Raw genomic sequence first — 18,245 nt, 5'->3', positions numbered from 1 at the left:
AAAACACTGTTATAATGAAAAGACAAGCCACAAACTGAGAGAAGATACTTGCCAATCACATACCTGAAAATGAACTTGTATATGGGATATATATCTTGGTTTTGATAAATATTCTTTAGCTATATAGGATGTTATTAATATGGAAGGTTGAATATTTTTACAACTTTTTGTGAATCTATATTTCAAAACAATAAAGATTAATTAAAAAACGATATTGGTAGTTTTACCTATCAGACTGCCTATTTTTCCACATCTTTGGTATTCTAAGTGTATTTTAATACAATGCTAATCGGGGTGTACCTGATAAACCTTTTCTAGAGGGCAGTTTATCTATACCAATGGAAATAAACATTTGACCAAGGAATTACATTTCTGGAATTTCTCCTAAGAAAGTAATCAGAAATAGATACAAAAATCTGCATACAATGATTTAATTTCTCGTAGTTATTTATAGTAGTGAAAAACGAGAAAAAACTTAAATATTGGAAATGAATTAGGACTAGTTTGTATATTTTGATATACCCAGAATAAGAATACAATGTAGCCATAAAAAATTAAGCCATATAAGAATATTTATTGACATGGGAAAATGTTAACAATATACTTCTATATGAAATATGTAGGATACAAAACAGTATATACAGTTTAATACCATTTTTATGGAAAGAAAAATAGCCATATATACAAAAGCATGCATAGGAAAAAAATAGAAGATGTACATACCAAATGTTAATAATGGTTATCTCTAGATAGTGAAATTACAAGTGACTATACAATTTTCCCAATAAATGTTAACCTGCCTTCCAAACAGTACCTGCTTCATGCTATTCTTTTTTCGTTGTGATTAGTTTGATATAATTCTCTTCAAATAGGCTCTGTTTCATGATAGATACCTCCAAATTATACTGTTATTCCCACTTAAAAAGTAGATGCTACTTGCTCTTACATACGGCAAATAGAGATTATTTTTAACTAATACAATATACTATAAAATATGCCTCAGCATAGATCTGGGTATAGAAAATTATTATTTGGAGAATTTGAAAACCCTCTAATTGAGAGAAACATTAAATAGACAAAAAAGATACTATAATTAGTTAGGGGTCCATAGTGTAGAATCCGAATGTGAAATTAACTCAGATTCCATAACTGGACACTTTTGGATCTCCCCTTCTTATTAGCTGACTTTGAACTAAGGAGACTAGGTTTTTTAGTCTGGAAAATGGGGTTAAAAAAAGGAAGAAGCAAAAATAGGATTTTTTTTTTTTAATAAGGGCAAATGGGATCATAGGTATAAAGATTTTCTACAAAGACCTAAATGTTAGATAAAACATCAAGAAAGGAATTGAAATTTAGTGTTGCAGAAAAATTAACTCACATTTATTTTTCTGTGGCACCAAATTCTTACTGTTTTACATCTTATTTCACAGGTCCAGACACATCAAAATTGTGAAATTATTTTAATGTTAATAAACTTTCACTTTTTAAATTATCTTAACAGTTAATACATAAAACATACTTAATTTTTTCATGGGCTTTGGGGTTTTTTAAATAGGTTACAACAACTAAACACACTTACAATAGGGGTTCCCGCTGTGGTGCAACAGGATCAGTGGCATCTCTGCAGCATGCCAGGATGCAGGCTCGATCCCCCAGCCGGCACCATGGGTTAAAAGGATCTGGCAGTTGTCGCAGCTGCAGCGTGAGTACAACTGCAACTCAGATCTGATCCCTGGCCTGGGAACTCCATATGCTGCGGGGCAGCCAAAAAAGAAAAAAAAACAAAAAAAAAAAAACAAACAAAAAAACAGAACAGAACAAATATAATTTATATTGTGTTTCTCAGAATCCATCTTAGTGTAAAACTGTTTACTAGATTCTTATTAAAAATATCAAGTCAGGATGTTAGATCTCTTAAAGGTAAAACATCAGAGGACAGCAAAGAAATCTGTGTCCACTTTATGTTTTCCATGCTCCAGCACCATCCCAAATTACTTCTTTATTTCTGTTCCCTCTCTTTGGAAGGGAATCTCAGGCAAAGCTGTGACCAATAATTTTTAACAACTGTTTGCAATCATGTCTGAAAGGGAACAGTTAATGGCATTGTTACAGCTCATAGATAGATAAATTTATTTTCTGGATGTTTAGAGGTAAATTGCACAACTTGTAGATGAAAGAAGAAACTTTTATAAAACACTGATGAAAAGGAAGATTTGATAAGAATGGGAGAAAAAGAGAGATTTTCTGTTTTTCCAATCAAAGGTTTGTTCCTTCTCTCCGCACACTGTGGTGTTGAAAGACAGCTGGAGTGTGGATGGGAAACAGGCACCACAATTACATAACTAGAGGGCATACTCCTGCCCTGCACCAGTGCTGTTCTGCCACCTCTAGCCCATTCTATAAGCCTCCCATTAACCATAGCATAGCTTCTAGGGAGTTCTAATTTGTCCATGAAGATCACAAGAAAGGTACTTCCAGGTTCTTAAAGAAACCAGAGTATCACACTATACATTTCAGGGGTGGGAGGTGACTACTGGCACACCATTATTTATTGCTTAACATTACAAGAATTAAACAAAAAAAGTATAGAGACTAGAAAATCACTTTTTGAAATTTCACTATCACCAATTTGCGACAGAAATTGAGGCATTAACACCTATGCTAACAAATATGTTAGATGAATCATCACTTCAGCACATAACTACAGATGGATACTCCTGGATTTTCACTTAATCCACTACTCCATGGTGAACACTATAAATAGTGAAAGGTGACATACTTATGAAATAAAATCACAAGAAGAAACTCTCTCAGATCAGTCTTCAATGAGCCCCAATTCCAATAAGCCATAAAGAGCAGTAAAAGGTAATATTCAGTTAACTAAATGAGAATCCTGATGACGAGAAATCAGGTATTCATATTCCTCTAGAGATACTTCTTCCCCCTAACAAAGGCACTTGACATGTACTGAAATGGACAGTTAATTCAGGTACTGCCCTGGGCAACTGCTACCTTCCTAAAATTACACAAAGTGATTAAGTTCAAGTTAATTCTTCTGAATCAGCCTGAAACACACATGAATAGATCAAAAGTTCTCTATTTTTGGCAGATGATACAACCAAAGAAGAGACAATGTTGGTGTCCACAATGAATTGGCTGACAACAGTCTATGATTCTCTCTGCACAATAGATTCCTTGATGACTGTGGATTTGTATATAATTATAGGCAATTAAACCTTTCATATAGTTTCAGATATTAATGTTCACTCCTCTTCTTGTCTTTCCTTACTTTTTTGTTCTTTCCCAAAGCCTTAGATGATTCCTCCTGAAAAAGACATAAATCAATGTAGTATCTCTCTATATTTATATGAAGGTACTGGCTTAGGAATCATAAATCTAGTCATATGGAATATACGTAACAGTGAAAGTATAATTACTCGTAAATGTATCATCTTTCCTTTTTACAGGGCTCTTTTACTTACAGTCTATTCTAATATTTCTCCCCAAATCAAGGATAACCTAGGAAAACAATCATTTTTCTAACAGATTCATATTTGAATAATTTCAGTATTATTTAATTTCTTGTTCACTTCCCAAAGTAAGGCAGCAAAGTCTAAATAAAATACATATGAGCATTGAAATACAAGACTAAAAAAAAAAAAAAAAAAGCCCTCAAACTGTAAAGGAAGAAGGCATCTAAAGGCATGTCAGGGACAATGGGATATGCTTTGACATTAACAGAAAATGTCAGAATTTTATGGATGTTTAAAGACCATCTCGTTCACTGTAGCATTAGCTACAACTTTTATAGGCCTCGATTTTAGGGAGTGGAAACTAATTATGGTCCTTAAGGTTTTTATAAAACTCTATGAATCTACAAAACTAAGGTATGAAGAGATGAAGTGATCTGTTGAGGGCACACAACTGGTCAATCACACTGTTTTGACTAAAACCTAAGTCTCCACTTTCCTAATCCAAATGTTTTTTTAATGCACCTCACTCGTTCTGAGTCATTCTTTAATTTTTTTCTTTTAACTGTTTTTTTTTTTTTTTTAATTTAACAGGCAATGTCAAGAAACTCTCTGGATATAATCATTAACCACTTACTGGTGAACTTGTGTAGTTCTTCTCCACTAGTATGTTTCTGGCACAGTTGTTTATATGTTTGAAGCGATCTGGTCCTAGCAGAATCCCTCCATACCAGCGTGATACCACCACCATGACATTTTTCACATTCAGAATCTGTTATTTTCAGAAGCATAATTATAATATGCATGCAAATAGGTACAAATGTTAAGTTTTAAAGGAAAATTTAAAAACCCATATATAAAACTGCACATAAAATTTCCCTGTGACTTTTTTTTTTTTTGTCTTTTTGCCTTTTCTAGGGCCACTTCCCGCGGCATATGGAGGTTCCGCGGCTAGGGGTCTAATTGGAGCTGTAGCCGCACTAACCTATGCCAGAGCCACAGCAACACGGGATCCAAACCATGTCTGCAACCTACACCACAGCTCACGGCAATGCCAGATCCTTACTTAACCCACTGAGCAAGGCCAGGGATTGAACCTGCAACCTATGGTTCCTAGTCGGATTCATTAACCACTGCGCCACGATGGGAACTCCCTACCTGTGACTTTAATGGCAGGACTGTGAGTGAGCAGTGAGATGAATAACAATTCAGGGGACAGAATGCTAGAATGAGAAGGGAATTTGGAAAACAAACACTGTGTTCCGCAGTGTCCTTGGATTCCAAAATCGAGGGCCACTGGGCAGAGTGAAGGGGAGATCATGCAGGTGGGGTTCTAGTCCTTGGTGACATCAACCAGAATAGCTTAGCTTAGGCAGCTTTTTACTCCTAGGCCAAAAAGCACACAAAACCTGGTTCTGAAAAATTGCTAAAGAGAACTGGAGCTGCATGAGTAATTGCTGGTGCCTACCAGAAAGGCCTTCCTCAGTTTGACATTTGTCAAATGCTGCCCTTAACATGAAGCCCACCAGTCCACAGGCCTGACCCTCACAGAGTTCCCATTGAGGGAAGGGTCTGGTTAGAAAACAAACCTTCACATAAACAACACAAGAAACTATAGCAACTACCTTAGGAAAAAAAAAATCCATTCTTAAAATTAATGAACAATCAATGATCACCAGACAGATGAAGAAAATCCAGCAGCATGAAAGAGAAAGGATAAGATAAACAAACTAAAGTGGACCAGGAAAAATTTAAGGGAGAAAACATCTAAAAAAGAATTCTAATTAGTATACTCAAAAATTTTAGAAGATACTGCATCCATAAATGCACTACAGCACACTATGTAAAGGGGAAAGTAGAGAATAAGAACTCTTGAAAATTAAATATATGATTGCTAAATTTTTTTTTAATTCTATAGAAATTTTGGAAAACAGTCAAGAAAATGTCTCAGAACATAAGGCAATGAGATGGACAAGTTAATAAAAAAGCACTCTGGATCCATCCAGAAATCCAATATCCAACGAACGAGAGTTTTACAAAGACAGAACGGAGAAAATAGAGAGGAGAGAATTGTCATGAGACAAAAAGGGTAAGTTTTTCCAGAGCTGAAGATAATCTTCTATTGTCTATAACAGAAAGAGCTTGAAAGCATAGCACTTGTTATTAACCTTCAGCTTTCTGCCCCATATCCAGTGCTTAAAATTATCTCTTAATCAATGTTTAAAAATTAACTACTACTAAAACCAAATATATCTCATGTTTCATATACTCTAACTGATTTACTTATTCCTAAATGGAGCTCTGTTTTGTTGAGAAATTTTATGGCTCACAAAACAATGTTAATAGGATTTAACTCACACTTACCTCCATGAGATGGAGAAGACGCCCACCTGCTGCTGTTTCCCCATCATCCTCACAGTCCTGTAAGAAGGTCTGTTTATCCTCACAATATATTCTAGAAATACATACAACAGTGTTACACTTTGAAACCTTGAAATACTGTAATAAAAGTTACTCCTGCATACTTGTTTGTCATCAATGTACTTCCAAAATCAGCATATCTGTTTTAAAAAATCCTTCTTGACGTACCCATTAGCTATATTTTCATTGATGATTTACTATCCCTTATGCTTCACTTTTTATATTTGGTTAAGCTGAGAATCAATGGTACCTCCTTTAAAACAGAAATGCTACAATTATGGGAATGTGAGTTTACATATCTGACACTTCCCCTGCTTCAATAATCTTGAAGCTGAGACTGTATAGAGTAGTCACTGAAAAACACCTAGTGAGAATAAACTGTATATAAGCATTATGGCTTATAAACTGTATATAAACACAACAGGCATTATGAAATCATATTAAAGAAATAAGTGGTGTACTCTTGTCATCAAAGAGCCCAAACTCTAGTGAAGGAGACAAAAAGTATATCAAAAAGATGGAGGAGTTCCCACTGTGGCACTGGATTAAGAATCTGACTGCAGCTGCTTGGGTCACTGCAGATGTGTGGGTTCAATCTCTGCCCCAGGAACTTCCATATGCTATGGGTACGGCCATAAAAATAAAAAAATAAAAAATAAGTGGAGGTGATAAAACCAACATTAAATTAATATTTTATCTTATTCTAGCCACCAAGTATTTATCCATCTTCCCCATCCTAAGAATTAAAAGATTTATTTTTCTCTATAATTTCCCCATAGATAGTTATCAATATCAGAAATAAATCATATTTTATCCATTTAAATTATCTAGAAAGTTAGCATTCGGAATAATGCTATAGGGCAACTAAGCTTGGCAAAAAGTGTGAGCTATAAAAAAAAAAAAAAAAACAGTGCCAGTTAAGGTTTGCCATCTAGTGGCTTTCTTAGGCTCCTACAAATGGTACCATTTAGGATTAGGCAATGTAGCAAAGATACCTTTCCGGCTAGGAGTATAAAAAGGCAAATAATAGCTTATCTATACACCTAAAATCAATTATATTAATTTTGTTACAGCAATCATATTCATTCATTCAGCTTTCCATCCACCAATCCATCTATCCAATTCATTCACTAAGTAAATATTTATTTCCCACCAACTATGACCAAGCTCTATTATTATTTAGAGTTGGCCTCATTTGAGGAAAAGAAAGTTAGTACTTATTAAACAAAATTTTATAGGGCAAATTTAAGGCAAAAAGAGTCAGGGGTTGATTTTATGGAACAAATGAAGAAATTTGACTACATAAATCAGTACTGTTAGGTTTTAAAAAAAGGAAATACCATGGACATTTTCACTAACCCTTTCCTCACATTCCAGGAAGATAATGATGCAGCATCCGATAGCTGTACCAGGAGCCTGAAGAATGCCCCATAACTCCAGAGCAGGAACACAGCCCCAGAACCAGGAAGTTACCTTACAACGACCCTAAGCATTCAAAATACACAACACAAAGTCCATGTACCAGATGAAGGTTACTTATTTAACTCCCAATGGAGTCTTTCAAGCCTCCACTCTGTGCCTTCTCTGTATTATCTGACACATAGTTCTGACAAATTAAGCTCCTTCATTCCTAAGTATCAATAAGAGGGTTGATACCTATAAGAGGGTAAGTTGGAGGGGCTGCTACATGCAGTCATGCTGACATTTGTGAGAAGTGACAGCTAATCACCCACTAATATACAAACACACTTAAGAACTTAAAAAAAAAAACAAAAAATATGTGGCCTGAAATAAAGTATTTAGCACATTATTTAACTTTTTGGTAACTTAAGCTCAATATCATATACAGCAACTGCTGAAGGTGCAGCCACACAGCCATGCAAGAATAAAATAGAGATAAATGGAATCAGATTCTCAAATTCAACTCTACTGCATAATGACTATGTGATCTCGAAATAGTTAACCTTTTTACTTGCTAAAATAATTAGAATTAACTTTTGTAAAGTACTCGGCACAAAGTAGGCACTGAACCATGTGGGATGATAAATGGTACCCACTACTATTTTTATAGTACATTCTAATCACTGAGAGCAAGACAGTTTAATCCTTCATTTTTATATTTATGAGCCTAACTCACTAAGAAAACACCAAAAATTTTGTGTAGTCATAACTCTAGTGAGTAGGAAATTATCAAACAAATAGTTTTTGTAAATAAGTTTTGGCACCTAAAGGGATGTGACTTAGTAATATTAAAAACTCTGTCCAAAGTAATGAAATTTTTTTGAGATTTTTGAGCTTGAGATAGTCTAGATTTTGCCAATAGTCTCAATCATATTTTAAAATTTGCACCAGGAGTTCCTGTTGTGGCACAGTGGAAACGAATTCAACTAGTAACCATGAGGATGCGGGTTTAATCCCTGGCCTCGCTCAGTGGGTTAAGAATCTGGCGTTGCTGTGAGCTGTGGTGTAGGTCACAGACACAGCTTGGATCCTGTGTGGCCGTGGCTGTGGCATAGGCCAGCGGCTACAGCTCCGATTCGACCCCTATCCTAGGAACCTCCATAAGCCACATTTTCCTAAAAAGTGAACAAACAAACAAAAAATTTGCACCAAATTCCTATGCCTATATTCTGATGTATTTTAGTCATAAATTATGTTCTTTTCGTCTGTACTAATTTGCATATTTAAAAATATATACCCTTCATCTCTTTATTAGCAAAACCCTCATACTCAAAACTAAAAGACCTGGAGTGAAAGAAGCATTCTTTTTTTGGCCACACCCACGGCATGTAGAAGTTCCTTGGCCAAGGATCGAACCTGTTGCCACAGCAGCAACCTGAGCCACTGCAGTGACAACATCAGATCCTTAACCTGCTATACTACAGGGGAACTCCTGAAAGAAGCACTCTTAATTCACTGCTAATGGGAGCATAAATTGGGTTAAAAGAAAAACTTTAGCAATATGTATCAGGAGTTTTAAAAATGTTCACACTTTTTGATAATTCTACTTCTAGGAACCTATTCTTTTTTTCCTTTTTAATTATACTTTTGTTTCATTTCAAAAAATAATCTGAAACATCCTGAACCTACCCTGAGGAAATAATCCAAAAAGTATACAAAAGATTTTCATGGGACCATTCTTTATAAATGAAAAATATGAAAAACTAAAACAAAAAGGCAGCAGTTAAATAGACTGTGGTATAGAGTTTCAAACAATATTACATACAGCCATTAAAATAGTTTATAAACAATTATAACAACATGGAAAATGCTTTTATTACATTAAGAAAAAATCCAGGTACTAGAATCAAGCATTGAAAACGTAAACTGCATAGAAAAAACAGAAAAAATATTTCACAATATCAGTTACATTTAGTGGCATAAAACAGTTGACTTTTCCTCTGATTTGTTTTTTTTTTCTGTAGTTTCCAAATAGTCTACATAGGATTACTACTATTACAGTTGAAAAAAACACATAATAGTTGTTTTTTTAAGTCATGTGTCCGTTTTCCCCATTTTTACAAATTGCACATTCCTAAAATTGCAATGATAACTTACCGGTATGCGTAGATGTTGTGGGTGGCACTAGCTATTTTCTTATTCTCATACAATTTGGCAAGAACCATTTTCACCTTAAAAACAGCAGTAATATAAATAAACTAATGTATACTTTTTATTTGCTTTGTAAATAAATGCTAAAAATCTATAAGCATACTGATATATATACACACAAACATATACTGTTATACTGAAATTAACAACAGTTATTTAAAGAATCTACATTCTGAAAAAGCCATTTCTGAAGTTTTCTAATTTTAGGTGCAGAAACTGGTACTCTCAATTGATATAAAAATGGTACACCTGGTATTTTTAACACCAGTTATCAACAACTATTTGCAAGTAACCATGTCCAAGGTACTTGTATATAGAACTTTTCCCTCCTATAGAGAAATTTAAATGAAAATGTGAGAATTTCTAGAAATGAACTCTGAAAATTTACCAAATTGATATATTCAATGTGATAGGTGCACAGTAGTCCTATGTTCCAAATGTTATAAAATGAAAACTCTCTCTGGAAGTCAAATAAGGTTTATAGAAGAGGTAACATGAGCCAGGGACCAGAAATTGTGCAATTTTGGGAGTTCCCTTTGTGGCTCAGCAGTTAATGAACCAACTAGGATCCATGAGGATGCGGGTTTGATCCCTGGTCTCTCTCAGTGGGTTGGGGATCTGGCATTGCCATGAGCTGTGTGTGGTGTAGGTTCCAGATGCGGCTCAGATTCCAAGTTGCTGTAGCTGTGATGTAGTCCAGTGGCTGTAGCTCTGATTAGACCCCTGGCCTGGGACCTTCCATATGCCACAGGTGCGGCCCTCAAAAAGCAAAAAAAAAAAAAAAGAAATTTGTACAATCTTGTATTTTTTCCAACTCTTAGATTCCTGATCAATAAAATAGACATTGGCCTCCAAGATTTACTTCCTCTCTCACAAATTATGAGAGACTTATTATATAAGTCATCCTATAAGTCTAGATGACTATCAGAAACAGAAAAAGGATTCAGGATGAACAGATTCAGAACAGAATGTCTAAGGAAGACCCTGACAACAAGATTATTAACAATGGCCAAGGACAAAATAGGGTTCCTGAGAGAAAAGCCCAGATGCCTGCAACAGGGGTTAAGGATCCGATGTTGCCATGAGCTGTAGTGTAGGTCTCAGACGCCGCTCAGATATTGCTGTGGTGTAGGCCAGCAGCTGCAGCTCCGATTTGACCCCTAGCCTGTGAACTTCCATATACCAAAAGTTAGGCCTGATAAGACAAAAAAAAAAAAAAAAGGCAGCAGCAAAAAGGAAAGAGAATTCAGGTTGGGAAGACTGGGCTCAAAGAATCTATCCACTGTCTCCTTACCTGGACAACAATGAAACAGACTAGGTTTTACAGAACTCCTGCATGATAGAACAAATAATTTTTTAACAAACTATAAAGCATCACATTTCTATATGCCATCACAATGACTTTTTCTTCTTTGAAAATTCATTAGAAAGTTAAGGTTTAGGGAGTTCTCTGATGGCCTAGCAGGTTGAGGCTCCTGCGTTCTCACCGCCGTGGCTCTGGTTGCTGCTGTGCGGCGTAGGTTCAATCCCTGGCCCAGGAATTCCCAAATACTGCCTGTGTGGCAAAAAAGAAAAAAAAAATACCAAAAAAAAAAAAAAAAAAAAAAAAACAAGAGAGAACCTGAAATAAACGTTGCAACTCTCATTTAAAAAAAAAAGAAAGTTAAGGTTTAATCAGAGTCTGGATATAATTTTGAAGGCAGTGATAAACAGAAACCAATATTTCATGATACCCAATAATTTGGGGGTAGAAAATTATCAAATAATTTTTATCTTACATGAAAATTAAACATAATAGTAAAAACAAAGATATTGTTTTTGTTATTGCAAAACCATTTACTTGAATTACTTCGGTAAAACAACATTAGAGGTGCAATGGAAAAGGTAAGGTTACCTGTTTGGGACAAACTACTGGGGCCAAGTGTGCCTGAAAAGTACTTCTTCGGTCTGTAATAGGAACGCCATGATCAATCGGAGGTAATTCTTCTAGTTCTACAAATTGAAAGAATTATATTACTTTTATTTTTTAAATTCTTACATTCAAATACTGAAAAATTGGCCATGGTATACAGTAGGGGAGTTGGGAAAGAGATACAAATTATACGGCATATCAATTCAAATAACCAGTAATGGATGTCTATTAAAATTAAATTATAATTTAATTTTATATATTGTACATTAAGATAAAACTACTTGACTTGTAAATGACTTTTACCTATTACCAGTGGAAATGGTGGGCCGGGACTCAAATCCTGGACTGTTCATATAGTATAAGTTGATATAGTATCTAATTTTTAAGAGTATACAGGAGTTTCCTGGTGGCCTAGTGGTTTAGGATCCAACACTCACTGCTGTGGCTCAAGTCACTGCCATGGCACGAGTTCAATCCCTAGCCTGGGAACTTCTACGTGTTGCAGCCAAAAAAAAAAAAGGATAAAAGGGTCCTGAGAGCAAAAACGCTGACAGCTGCCAATATTTCATAATGTATTTACACATTTTACTGTTAATGGACCCCTGGGTTGGGAAACTTATGACTTTATTTTATATATTATATAGTGCTAATATAATGTCTTCTGCTAATAAAACTGTTCGTACTTCATAGGATTGAACTAAATAAATCAATAATAAACTAAATTTGCTATTCCATTAAGTATCATGATTTCCAGTTATTCTGACTTTAAAGAAGCTTAAGAACCATTCATTTTACAAACAGGATGTGATTTACTATGTCTGGGATTTTCACTCTTTTTCTTTCCCAAAAGAAATCTTATGCCAAATCTGCAAATATGTAAATGAATAAAATGGGAGCTACTTAGACTGAAATGGGGCCATATCCTGGGTCTTCTCCCCAACTCTTTCACTTCCTCTTTGTCCCCTTCCACTAATCCTGAGGCACTATGCAAGAATTTTACATTTTCATTTACAATAACATAGCTTTTCTTAGTGTCAATTTCTCTCACCACTAATTCAAAAGTCTAGATAGTAACAAAAAGTAAAAAACAAAAAAAGAGTAAAATTCTATTTTTTCCCTCACCACTCTGACAGACCCAGCAAACACCAAAATGGCCAAAAGGCAGGAAAAATAAACAAATAACCCAATTCTCTACCAAAAAGTAAGAATTTCCTAAAATGTGAGTTTACTACATTTCTATATCATTCCAAAAACACTTCACAACATTACCATCCTACTTTCCTCAAAAGAAATGAGTAACATTATACCCGTTCGACTTGCACTGATATCAAAATCCAATGCTTTAACTGGATTCTCTGGTTGACATGCTAAAATGACATCATCTTCACATTCAGCATCTTCCTCTTCAGTTTTCTTCTTTACCTCTGGGCCTATGTAGATATGAGCCATTATAAGTGATCACACGGCTGTAAAAAATAACACTTAATGGAGTTCCCGTCATGGCTCAGCGGTTAACGAATCCGACTAGGAACCATGAGGTTTCGGGTTCGATCCCTGGCCTTGCTCAGTGGGTTAAGGATCCAGCATTTCCATGAGGTCACAGATACAGCTCGGATCCTGAGTTGCTGTGGTTCTGGCGTAGGTTGGCAGCTGCAGCTCCGATTAGACCCCTAGCCTGGGAACCTCCACATGCCACAGGCGCAGCCCTAGAAAACACACACACAAAAAAATCATTAGGAGTTCCCGTTGTGGCGCAGTGGTTAACGAATCCGACTAGGAACCATGAGGTTGCGGGTTTGGTCCCTGCCCTTGCTCAGTGGGTTAACAATCTGGCGTTGCCGCCAGCTGTGGTGTAGGTCGCAGACACGGCTCGGATCCCGCGTTGCTGTGGCTCTGGCATGGGCTGGCAGCTACAGCTCCGATTAGACCCCTAGCCTGGGAAACTCCATATGCCGCGGGAGCGGCCCAAGAAATATCAAAAAAAAGACAAAAAAAAAATCATTAGTCACGACCTCTAAACACCATTCTTCAATAGGAGGAACCAGGGTTTCTACAAATAGTGGCTGACTCTAGAGTTATTAGCACAAGGAAAACACAAGAAGGGCCTGAAACATCTATGATTCCAGAAAGTAAAGAAATGTTCTCAAAAAGATGGGCACTTATAAAAAGAATAAGGAGCCTACCTGAGAGAGCTCCTAAAGGCCAAACCTTAGACTCACAAAATAATATATATGGGTTCATACTAACATAAATAATCAAATAAATAAACGTGGAAAATACACATCCTGTTCTCACAACAGAATTCCAACTAATAGATGTAAGAAGGAAAGAAGGAAATGAGAATGACCATTAGCAAACACCACATTTTCAAATACTGTTGATAAGCTACACTAATGGATACTAAAATTAATGGGTGAAAGGTTAAGGAGGACCAGTGTATTAGCATAGCCCTAAAGTATCTCCCCCCAAGATACTTATCAACTATAAAGGAAAAGATAGTAACTGTGATAATTTTATATGTCAACTTGGCAAGGCCATGGTAAACAGATATTTGATCAGGAGTTCCCATCAGGGCACAGTGGTTGACGAATCCAACTAGGAACCATGAGGTTGAACCAGTGGGTTAAGGATCCAGAGTTGCCATGGCTGTGGTGTAGGTTGCAGACGAGGCTCGAATCCTGAGTTGCTGTGGCTCTGGTGTAGGCCAGTGGCTACAGCTCCGATTAGACCCCTAGCCTGGGAACCTCCATATGCCGAGGGAGCAGCCCTAGAAAAGGCGAAAAGCCAAAAAAAAAAAAAAAAAACAGATATTTGATCAAACACTATCCTAGATGTTTTTGTAAAGGTATTTCTTGTATGGACTTCACATTTGGGTAAACACATTGCCCTCCATAATGTGAGTGAGACTCATCCAGGCAAGGTCTCAAAAGAAAAAGGACTGACCTCCCAAGAGGAAGAGGGAATTCCGCCAGCCCAGAGCCTTCAGACTTGAGCTGTACATTAATTCTTCCCTAGGTCTCCTGCCTGCCAGCCTACCCAGATTTTAGACTTGCTAACCTCTACAATCTCATGAGCCAATTCCTTAAAATCAATCAATCAATCAATCTATCTCTCCCCACCCCACATTTTATAAATGAATGTACACACACACACACACAAACACACGCACACATAATACATGTGTTACTGGTCTCTCTCTGGAGAACATTAATAGTTACTTTACTATGGAAACATCTGGCAGACACCACCTTAACCAAGGGATCAAGGTAAATACGACCAATATAAAGCATACTGATATCATTAGCTCCTTGATCTAATATACTGTGAAGGAAACAATACCATTTTTGTGGTATTCTTGACCAAATGTCTCCTGTTATTCCAATCATGAAAAAACAATGGACAAACTCGAACTGAGGGACAGTCAACAAAATAGTGTCGGATCATGAAAGGTCATAAAAATCAAAGAAAAACTAGGAAACTACTTACAGACAGACGGGAGTAAGGAGAAATAACAACTAAATGCAACACAGAATCCTGGACAGGATCCTAGAACAGCCCAAAGAACTTTAGTGGAAAAATCAGTGAAATTGGAAAGAGCTCTTTAGTTAATATTACACCAATGTTCACTTTCTGTTCTTGATAATTATTCTACGGTTATGTAAGATGTTACCCGGGGAAGCAGGGAGAGGGATATAAAAGAGCTATTTCTACTATTTTTGCAAATTTTCTTTTTTCTTTTTGCTTTTTAAGAGCCCCACCTGTGGCAAATGGAGGTTCCCAGGCTAAGGACTGAATAGGAGCTGTAGCTGCCAGCCTACACCACAGCTACAGCAATTCCAGATCCGAGCCGAGTCTGCAACCTACACCACAGCTCACGGCAATGCTGGATCCTTAACACATGAGCAAGGCCAGGGATCGAACCCGCAACCTCATGGTTCCCAGTCGGATTCGTTTCTGCTGCGCCATGACAGAACTCCCAAGATTTCTGATTTGAAAAATGAAAAAAAAAAAATTTTTTTTTTATTATGAATTATACAACCTAAATCAGTAACTATGAAATCTGAAGACTGGTTAAACTAAATCATGGATATAGGTGGGAAAGGGGGAAAATATCTTTTTTTTTTTTGTCTTTTTAGGGCTGCACCCACAGCATATGGAGGTTCCCAGGCTAGGGGGTCCAATCCTACAGCTGTCGGCCTATACCACAGCCACAGCAACAGCAGATCCGAGCCACATCTGTGACCTACACCAGTTCATGGCAACACCAGATCCTTAACCCACTGAGCAAGGCAAAGGGATGGAACACACATCCTCATGGATTCTGGTCAGGTTCATTATTGCTGAGCCAGTAATGAACCATTTTTAAGGTCAATAATTTTTAAATTTCTTAAGAGCTGAGTGATCACAAACTTTTTTTAAGAGTCCTAAATGTATACTGATATACATTCCATTTTTGCAATTGTCCCACATTCTACAATTGTGCATTGGCAAAAATCAGTTTAGTTTTGAGACCACTCTTCTCAAATGCCCTGCCAAAATCAGAACATGGATCATAAAAACGTTATGGAAAATACTTCAAAACAGATTGTCCCATGATCAGAACATCTTCCTACTGTTTATCTCTTTGATTTAATGGAAGCAGTAAAAACATTTGCTTCTATAGAAGAATAGTAAACTATATATATATATATAATATATATATAAATAAATATTACTATCAACTTTAAATGTATACTGATTTTGGTAAGGGAGTCCTCAATAATTGATTCCCTGTGAATAACTTTATAAAAATTAGACTGGAGTTTCCATCATGGCTCAGTGGAAACAAATCTGACTAGTATCCATGAGGACGCAGGTTCAATCCCTGGCCTCGCTCAGTGGATTAAGGATCGGCATTGCCATGAGCTGTGGGTAGGTTGCAGACGTGGCTCAGATCTGGCATTGCTGTGGCTGTGGTGTAGGCCTACAGCTACAGCTCCAGTTCAACCCCTAGCCTGGGAACCTCCACAGGTGCAGACCTAAAAAAAGACCAAAATAAAAAAATTTAGCAGACTATTGGTTTTTTTTTTAATCCCTTTTTCCCAAATTGAAAGTAATTTTATAAGTGATAACAATAAAACTCTATTTGGAATTAAATCAGGTTAAATAGAGTTGTTTTCTCTTCTTTTTTTTGTTTTTGTCCTTTTTTTTATGGCTGCACTTGCAGCATATGGAGGTTCCCAGGCTAGGTGTGGAATCGGAGCTGCAGCCATCGGCCTACGCCACAGCAACAGCAACTCGGGATCCAAGCCGCGTCTGCGATCTACACCACAGCTCACTGGCAACGCTGGATCCTTAACCCACTGAGCAAGGCCAGGGATCAAACCCGCAACCTCATGGTTCCTAGTCGGATTCGTTAACCACTAAGCCACGACGGAAACTCCTATTTTCCCTTGTAAAAGGCTTTTGCAGTAAGTGGAACAAAGACTAGCAAAGTAAATAGAAAACATAAGAAGTGTCCATGTTATATACTTAATAATTCAATAAAAGAATAATAATAATAGAACAAAATATAAATTTTCAAATGTCTTGAAATTAGATAGTGGTAATAGCCGTACAATTTTGGAATATACTAAAAACCATTATACATTTTAAAGGGTGAATAATTATGGCATGTGAATTACATCTCAAGTAAATATTAATTTTCCTTTTTTTTTTTTTTTTTTTGGCCTTTTTTGTCTTTTCTAGGGCCACACCCGGGGCATACGGAGGCTCCCAGGCTAGGGGTCTAATCGGAGCTCTAGTCACTGGCCTACGCCACAGCCCCAGAAATGCCAGATCCGAGTCACTAAGTCTGCAACCTACACCACAGCTCACAGCAACGCCGGATCCTTAACCCACTGAGTGAGGCCAGGGATTGAACCTGCAACCTCATGGTTCCTAGTTGGATTCGTTAACCACTGAGCCACGACAGGAACTCCCTAAAAAAGAATTTTCAAAGTCAATTTTTATATGCTAAATATTGGTCAGTATGTTTTCCAAAGTTCTTTTTCTATAAACTCTACACTCATTTGAAGCTAATGTCTAACTTATAGTCCATTAATTCATGAAGTATGTTACATAGTTCATGTTACCTTAACAATAGCCAAAGAAAGCAAAGTTTTTTTTTGTTTTTTTTTTTGGCTTTTTGCCATTTCTTGGGCCGCTCCCACAGCATATGGAGGTTCCCAGGCTAGGGGTCCAATCGGAGCTGTAACTGCTGGCCTACACCAGAGCCACAGCAATGTGGGATCTGAGCCGCCTCTGCAACCTACACCACAGCTCACAGCAACGCCGGATTCTTAACCCACTGAGCAAGGCCAGGGATCAAACCCACAACCTCATGGTTCCTAGTCAGATCTGATAACCACTGAGCCACAATAGGAACTCCAGAAAGCAAAGATTTTTGATTGAAGTTCCTTAATCATAAATTCTATTTCTATAAGTTTATGGTAATATGAAACCAAAGAGGCTAAATCTTATAGAAATAACCATATTTATATGTAGAAAAACATATTTTATTATATATAAACCATAAAACAGAATACAGATTTTCATTAAAAGTTTCAGTTAGAATATCTATATGAAAATTAAATTACTACAAAAGAGCACTGATAACATTTTTCAGTCCTACCTGGTTCTGTCATCTGAGATTTTTGTATTAGAACGTCTCTTATTTTCTCCACCCACAGGTAAAGAATACTTTCACCAATATTCTGTCTAAACAAAATTCAGGGAGAAAAATTGTTATTAAAAAAATTTCCTTCGCAAATTCAACAAAATATACACGTACTTACAGTCTAAGAAATTAT

At 36.6% G+C, this 18,245-nt stretch overlaps 1 protein-coding gene across 2 annotated transcripts in view; it reads right to left on the bottom strand.

The window, feature by feature from the left end:
- The window catches only part of IMPACT (impact RWD domain protein), a 37,212-nt gene continuing 19,517 nt past the window's right edge, over window positions 551–18,245 (bottom strand). For both annotated transcript variants that reach the window (XM_005665327.3, XM_013999267.2), the window contains 7 exons: window positions 18,068–18,153; window positions 12,723–12,845; window positions 11,398–11,495; window positions 9,450–9,523; window positions 5,835–5,925; window positions 4,108–4,242; window positions 551–3,325 (listed from right to left, as the gene is read on the bottom strand). In XM_005665327.3, the coding sequence (XP_005665384.1) occupies window positions 3,257–3,325; window positions 4,108–4,242; window positions 5,835–5,925; window positions 9,450–9,523; window positions 11,398–11,495; window positions 12,723–12,845; window positions 18,068–18,153 (676 nt within the window). In that variant the 3' untranslated portion in view covers window positions 551–3,256. The remainder of the gene's footprint in view (window positions 3,326–4,107; window positions 4,243–5,834; window positions 5,926–9,449; window positions 9,524–11,397; window positions 11,496–12,722; window positions 12,846–18,067; window positions 18,154–18,245) is intronic.

This window comes from Sus scrofa, chromosome 6 (assembly GCF_000003025.6).
Source record: "Sus scrofa isolate TJ Tabasco breed Duroc chromosome 6, Sscrofa11.1, whole genome shotgun sequence".
Lineage (NCBI taxonomy): Eukaryota > Metazoa > Chordata > Mammalia > Artiodactyla > Suidae > Sus > Sus scrofa.
The sequence above is the reverse complement of the archived record's forward strand: the minus strand, read 5'-3'. Positions and strand labels throughout refer to the sequence as shown.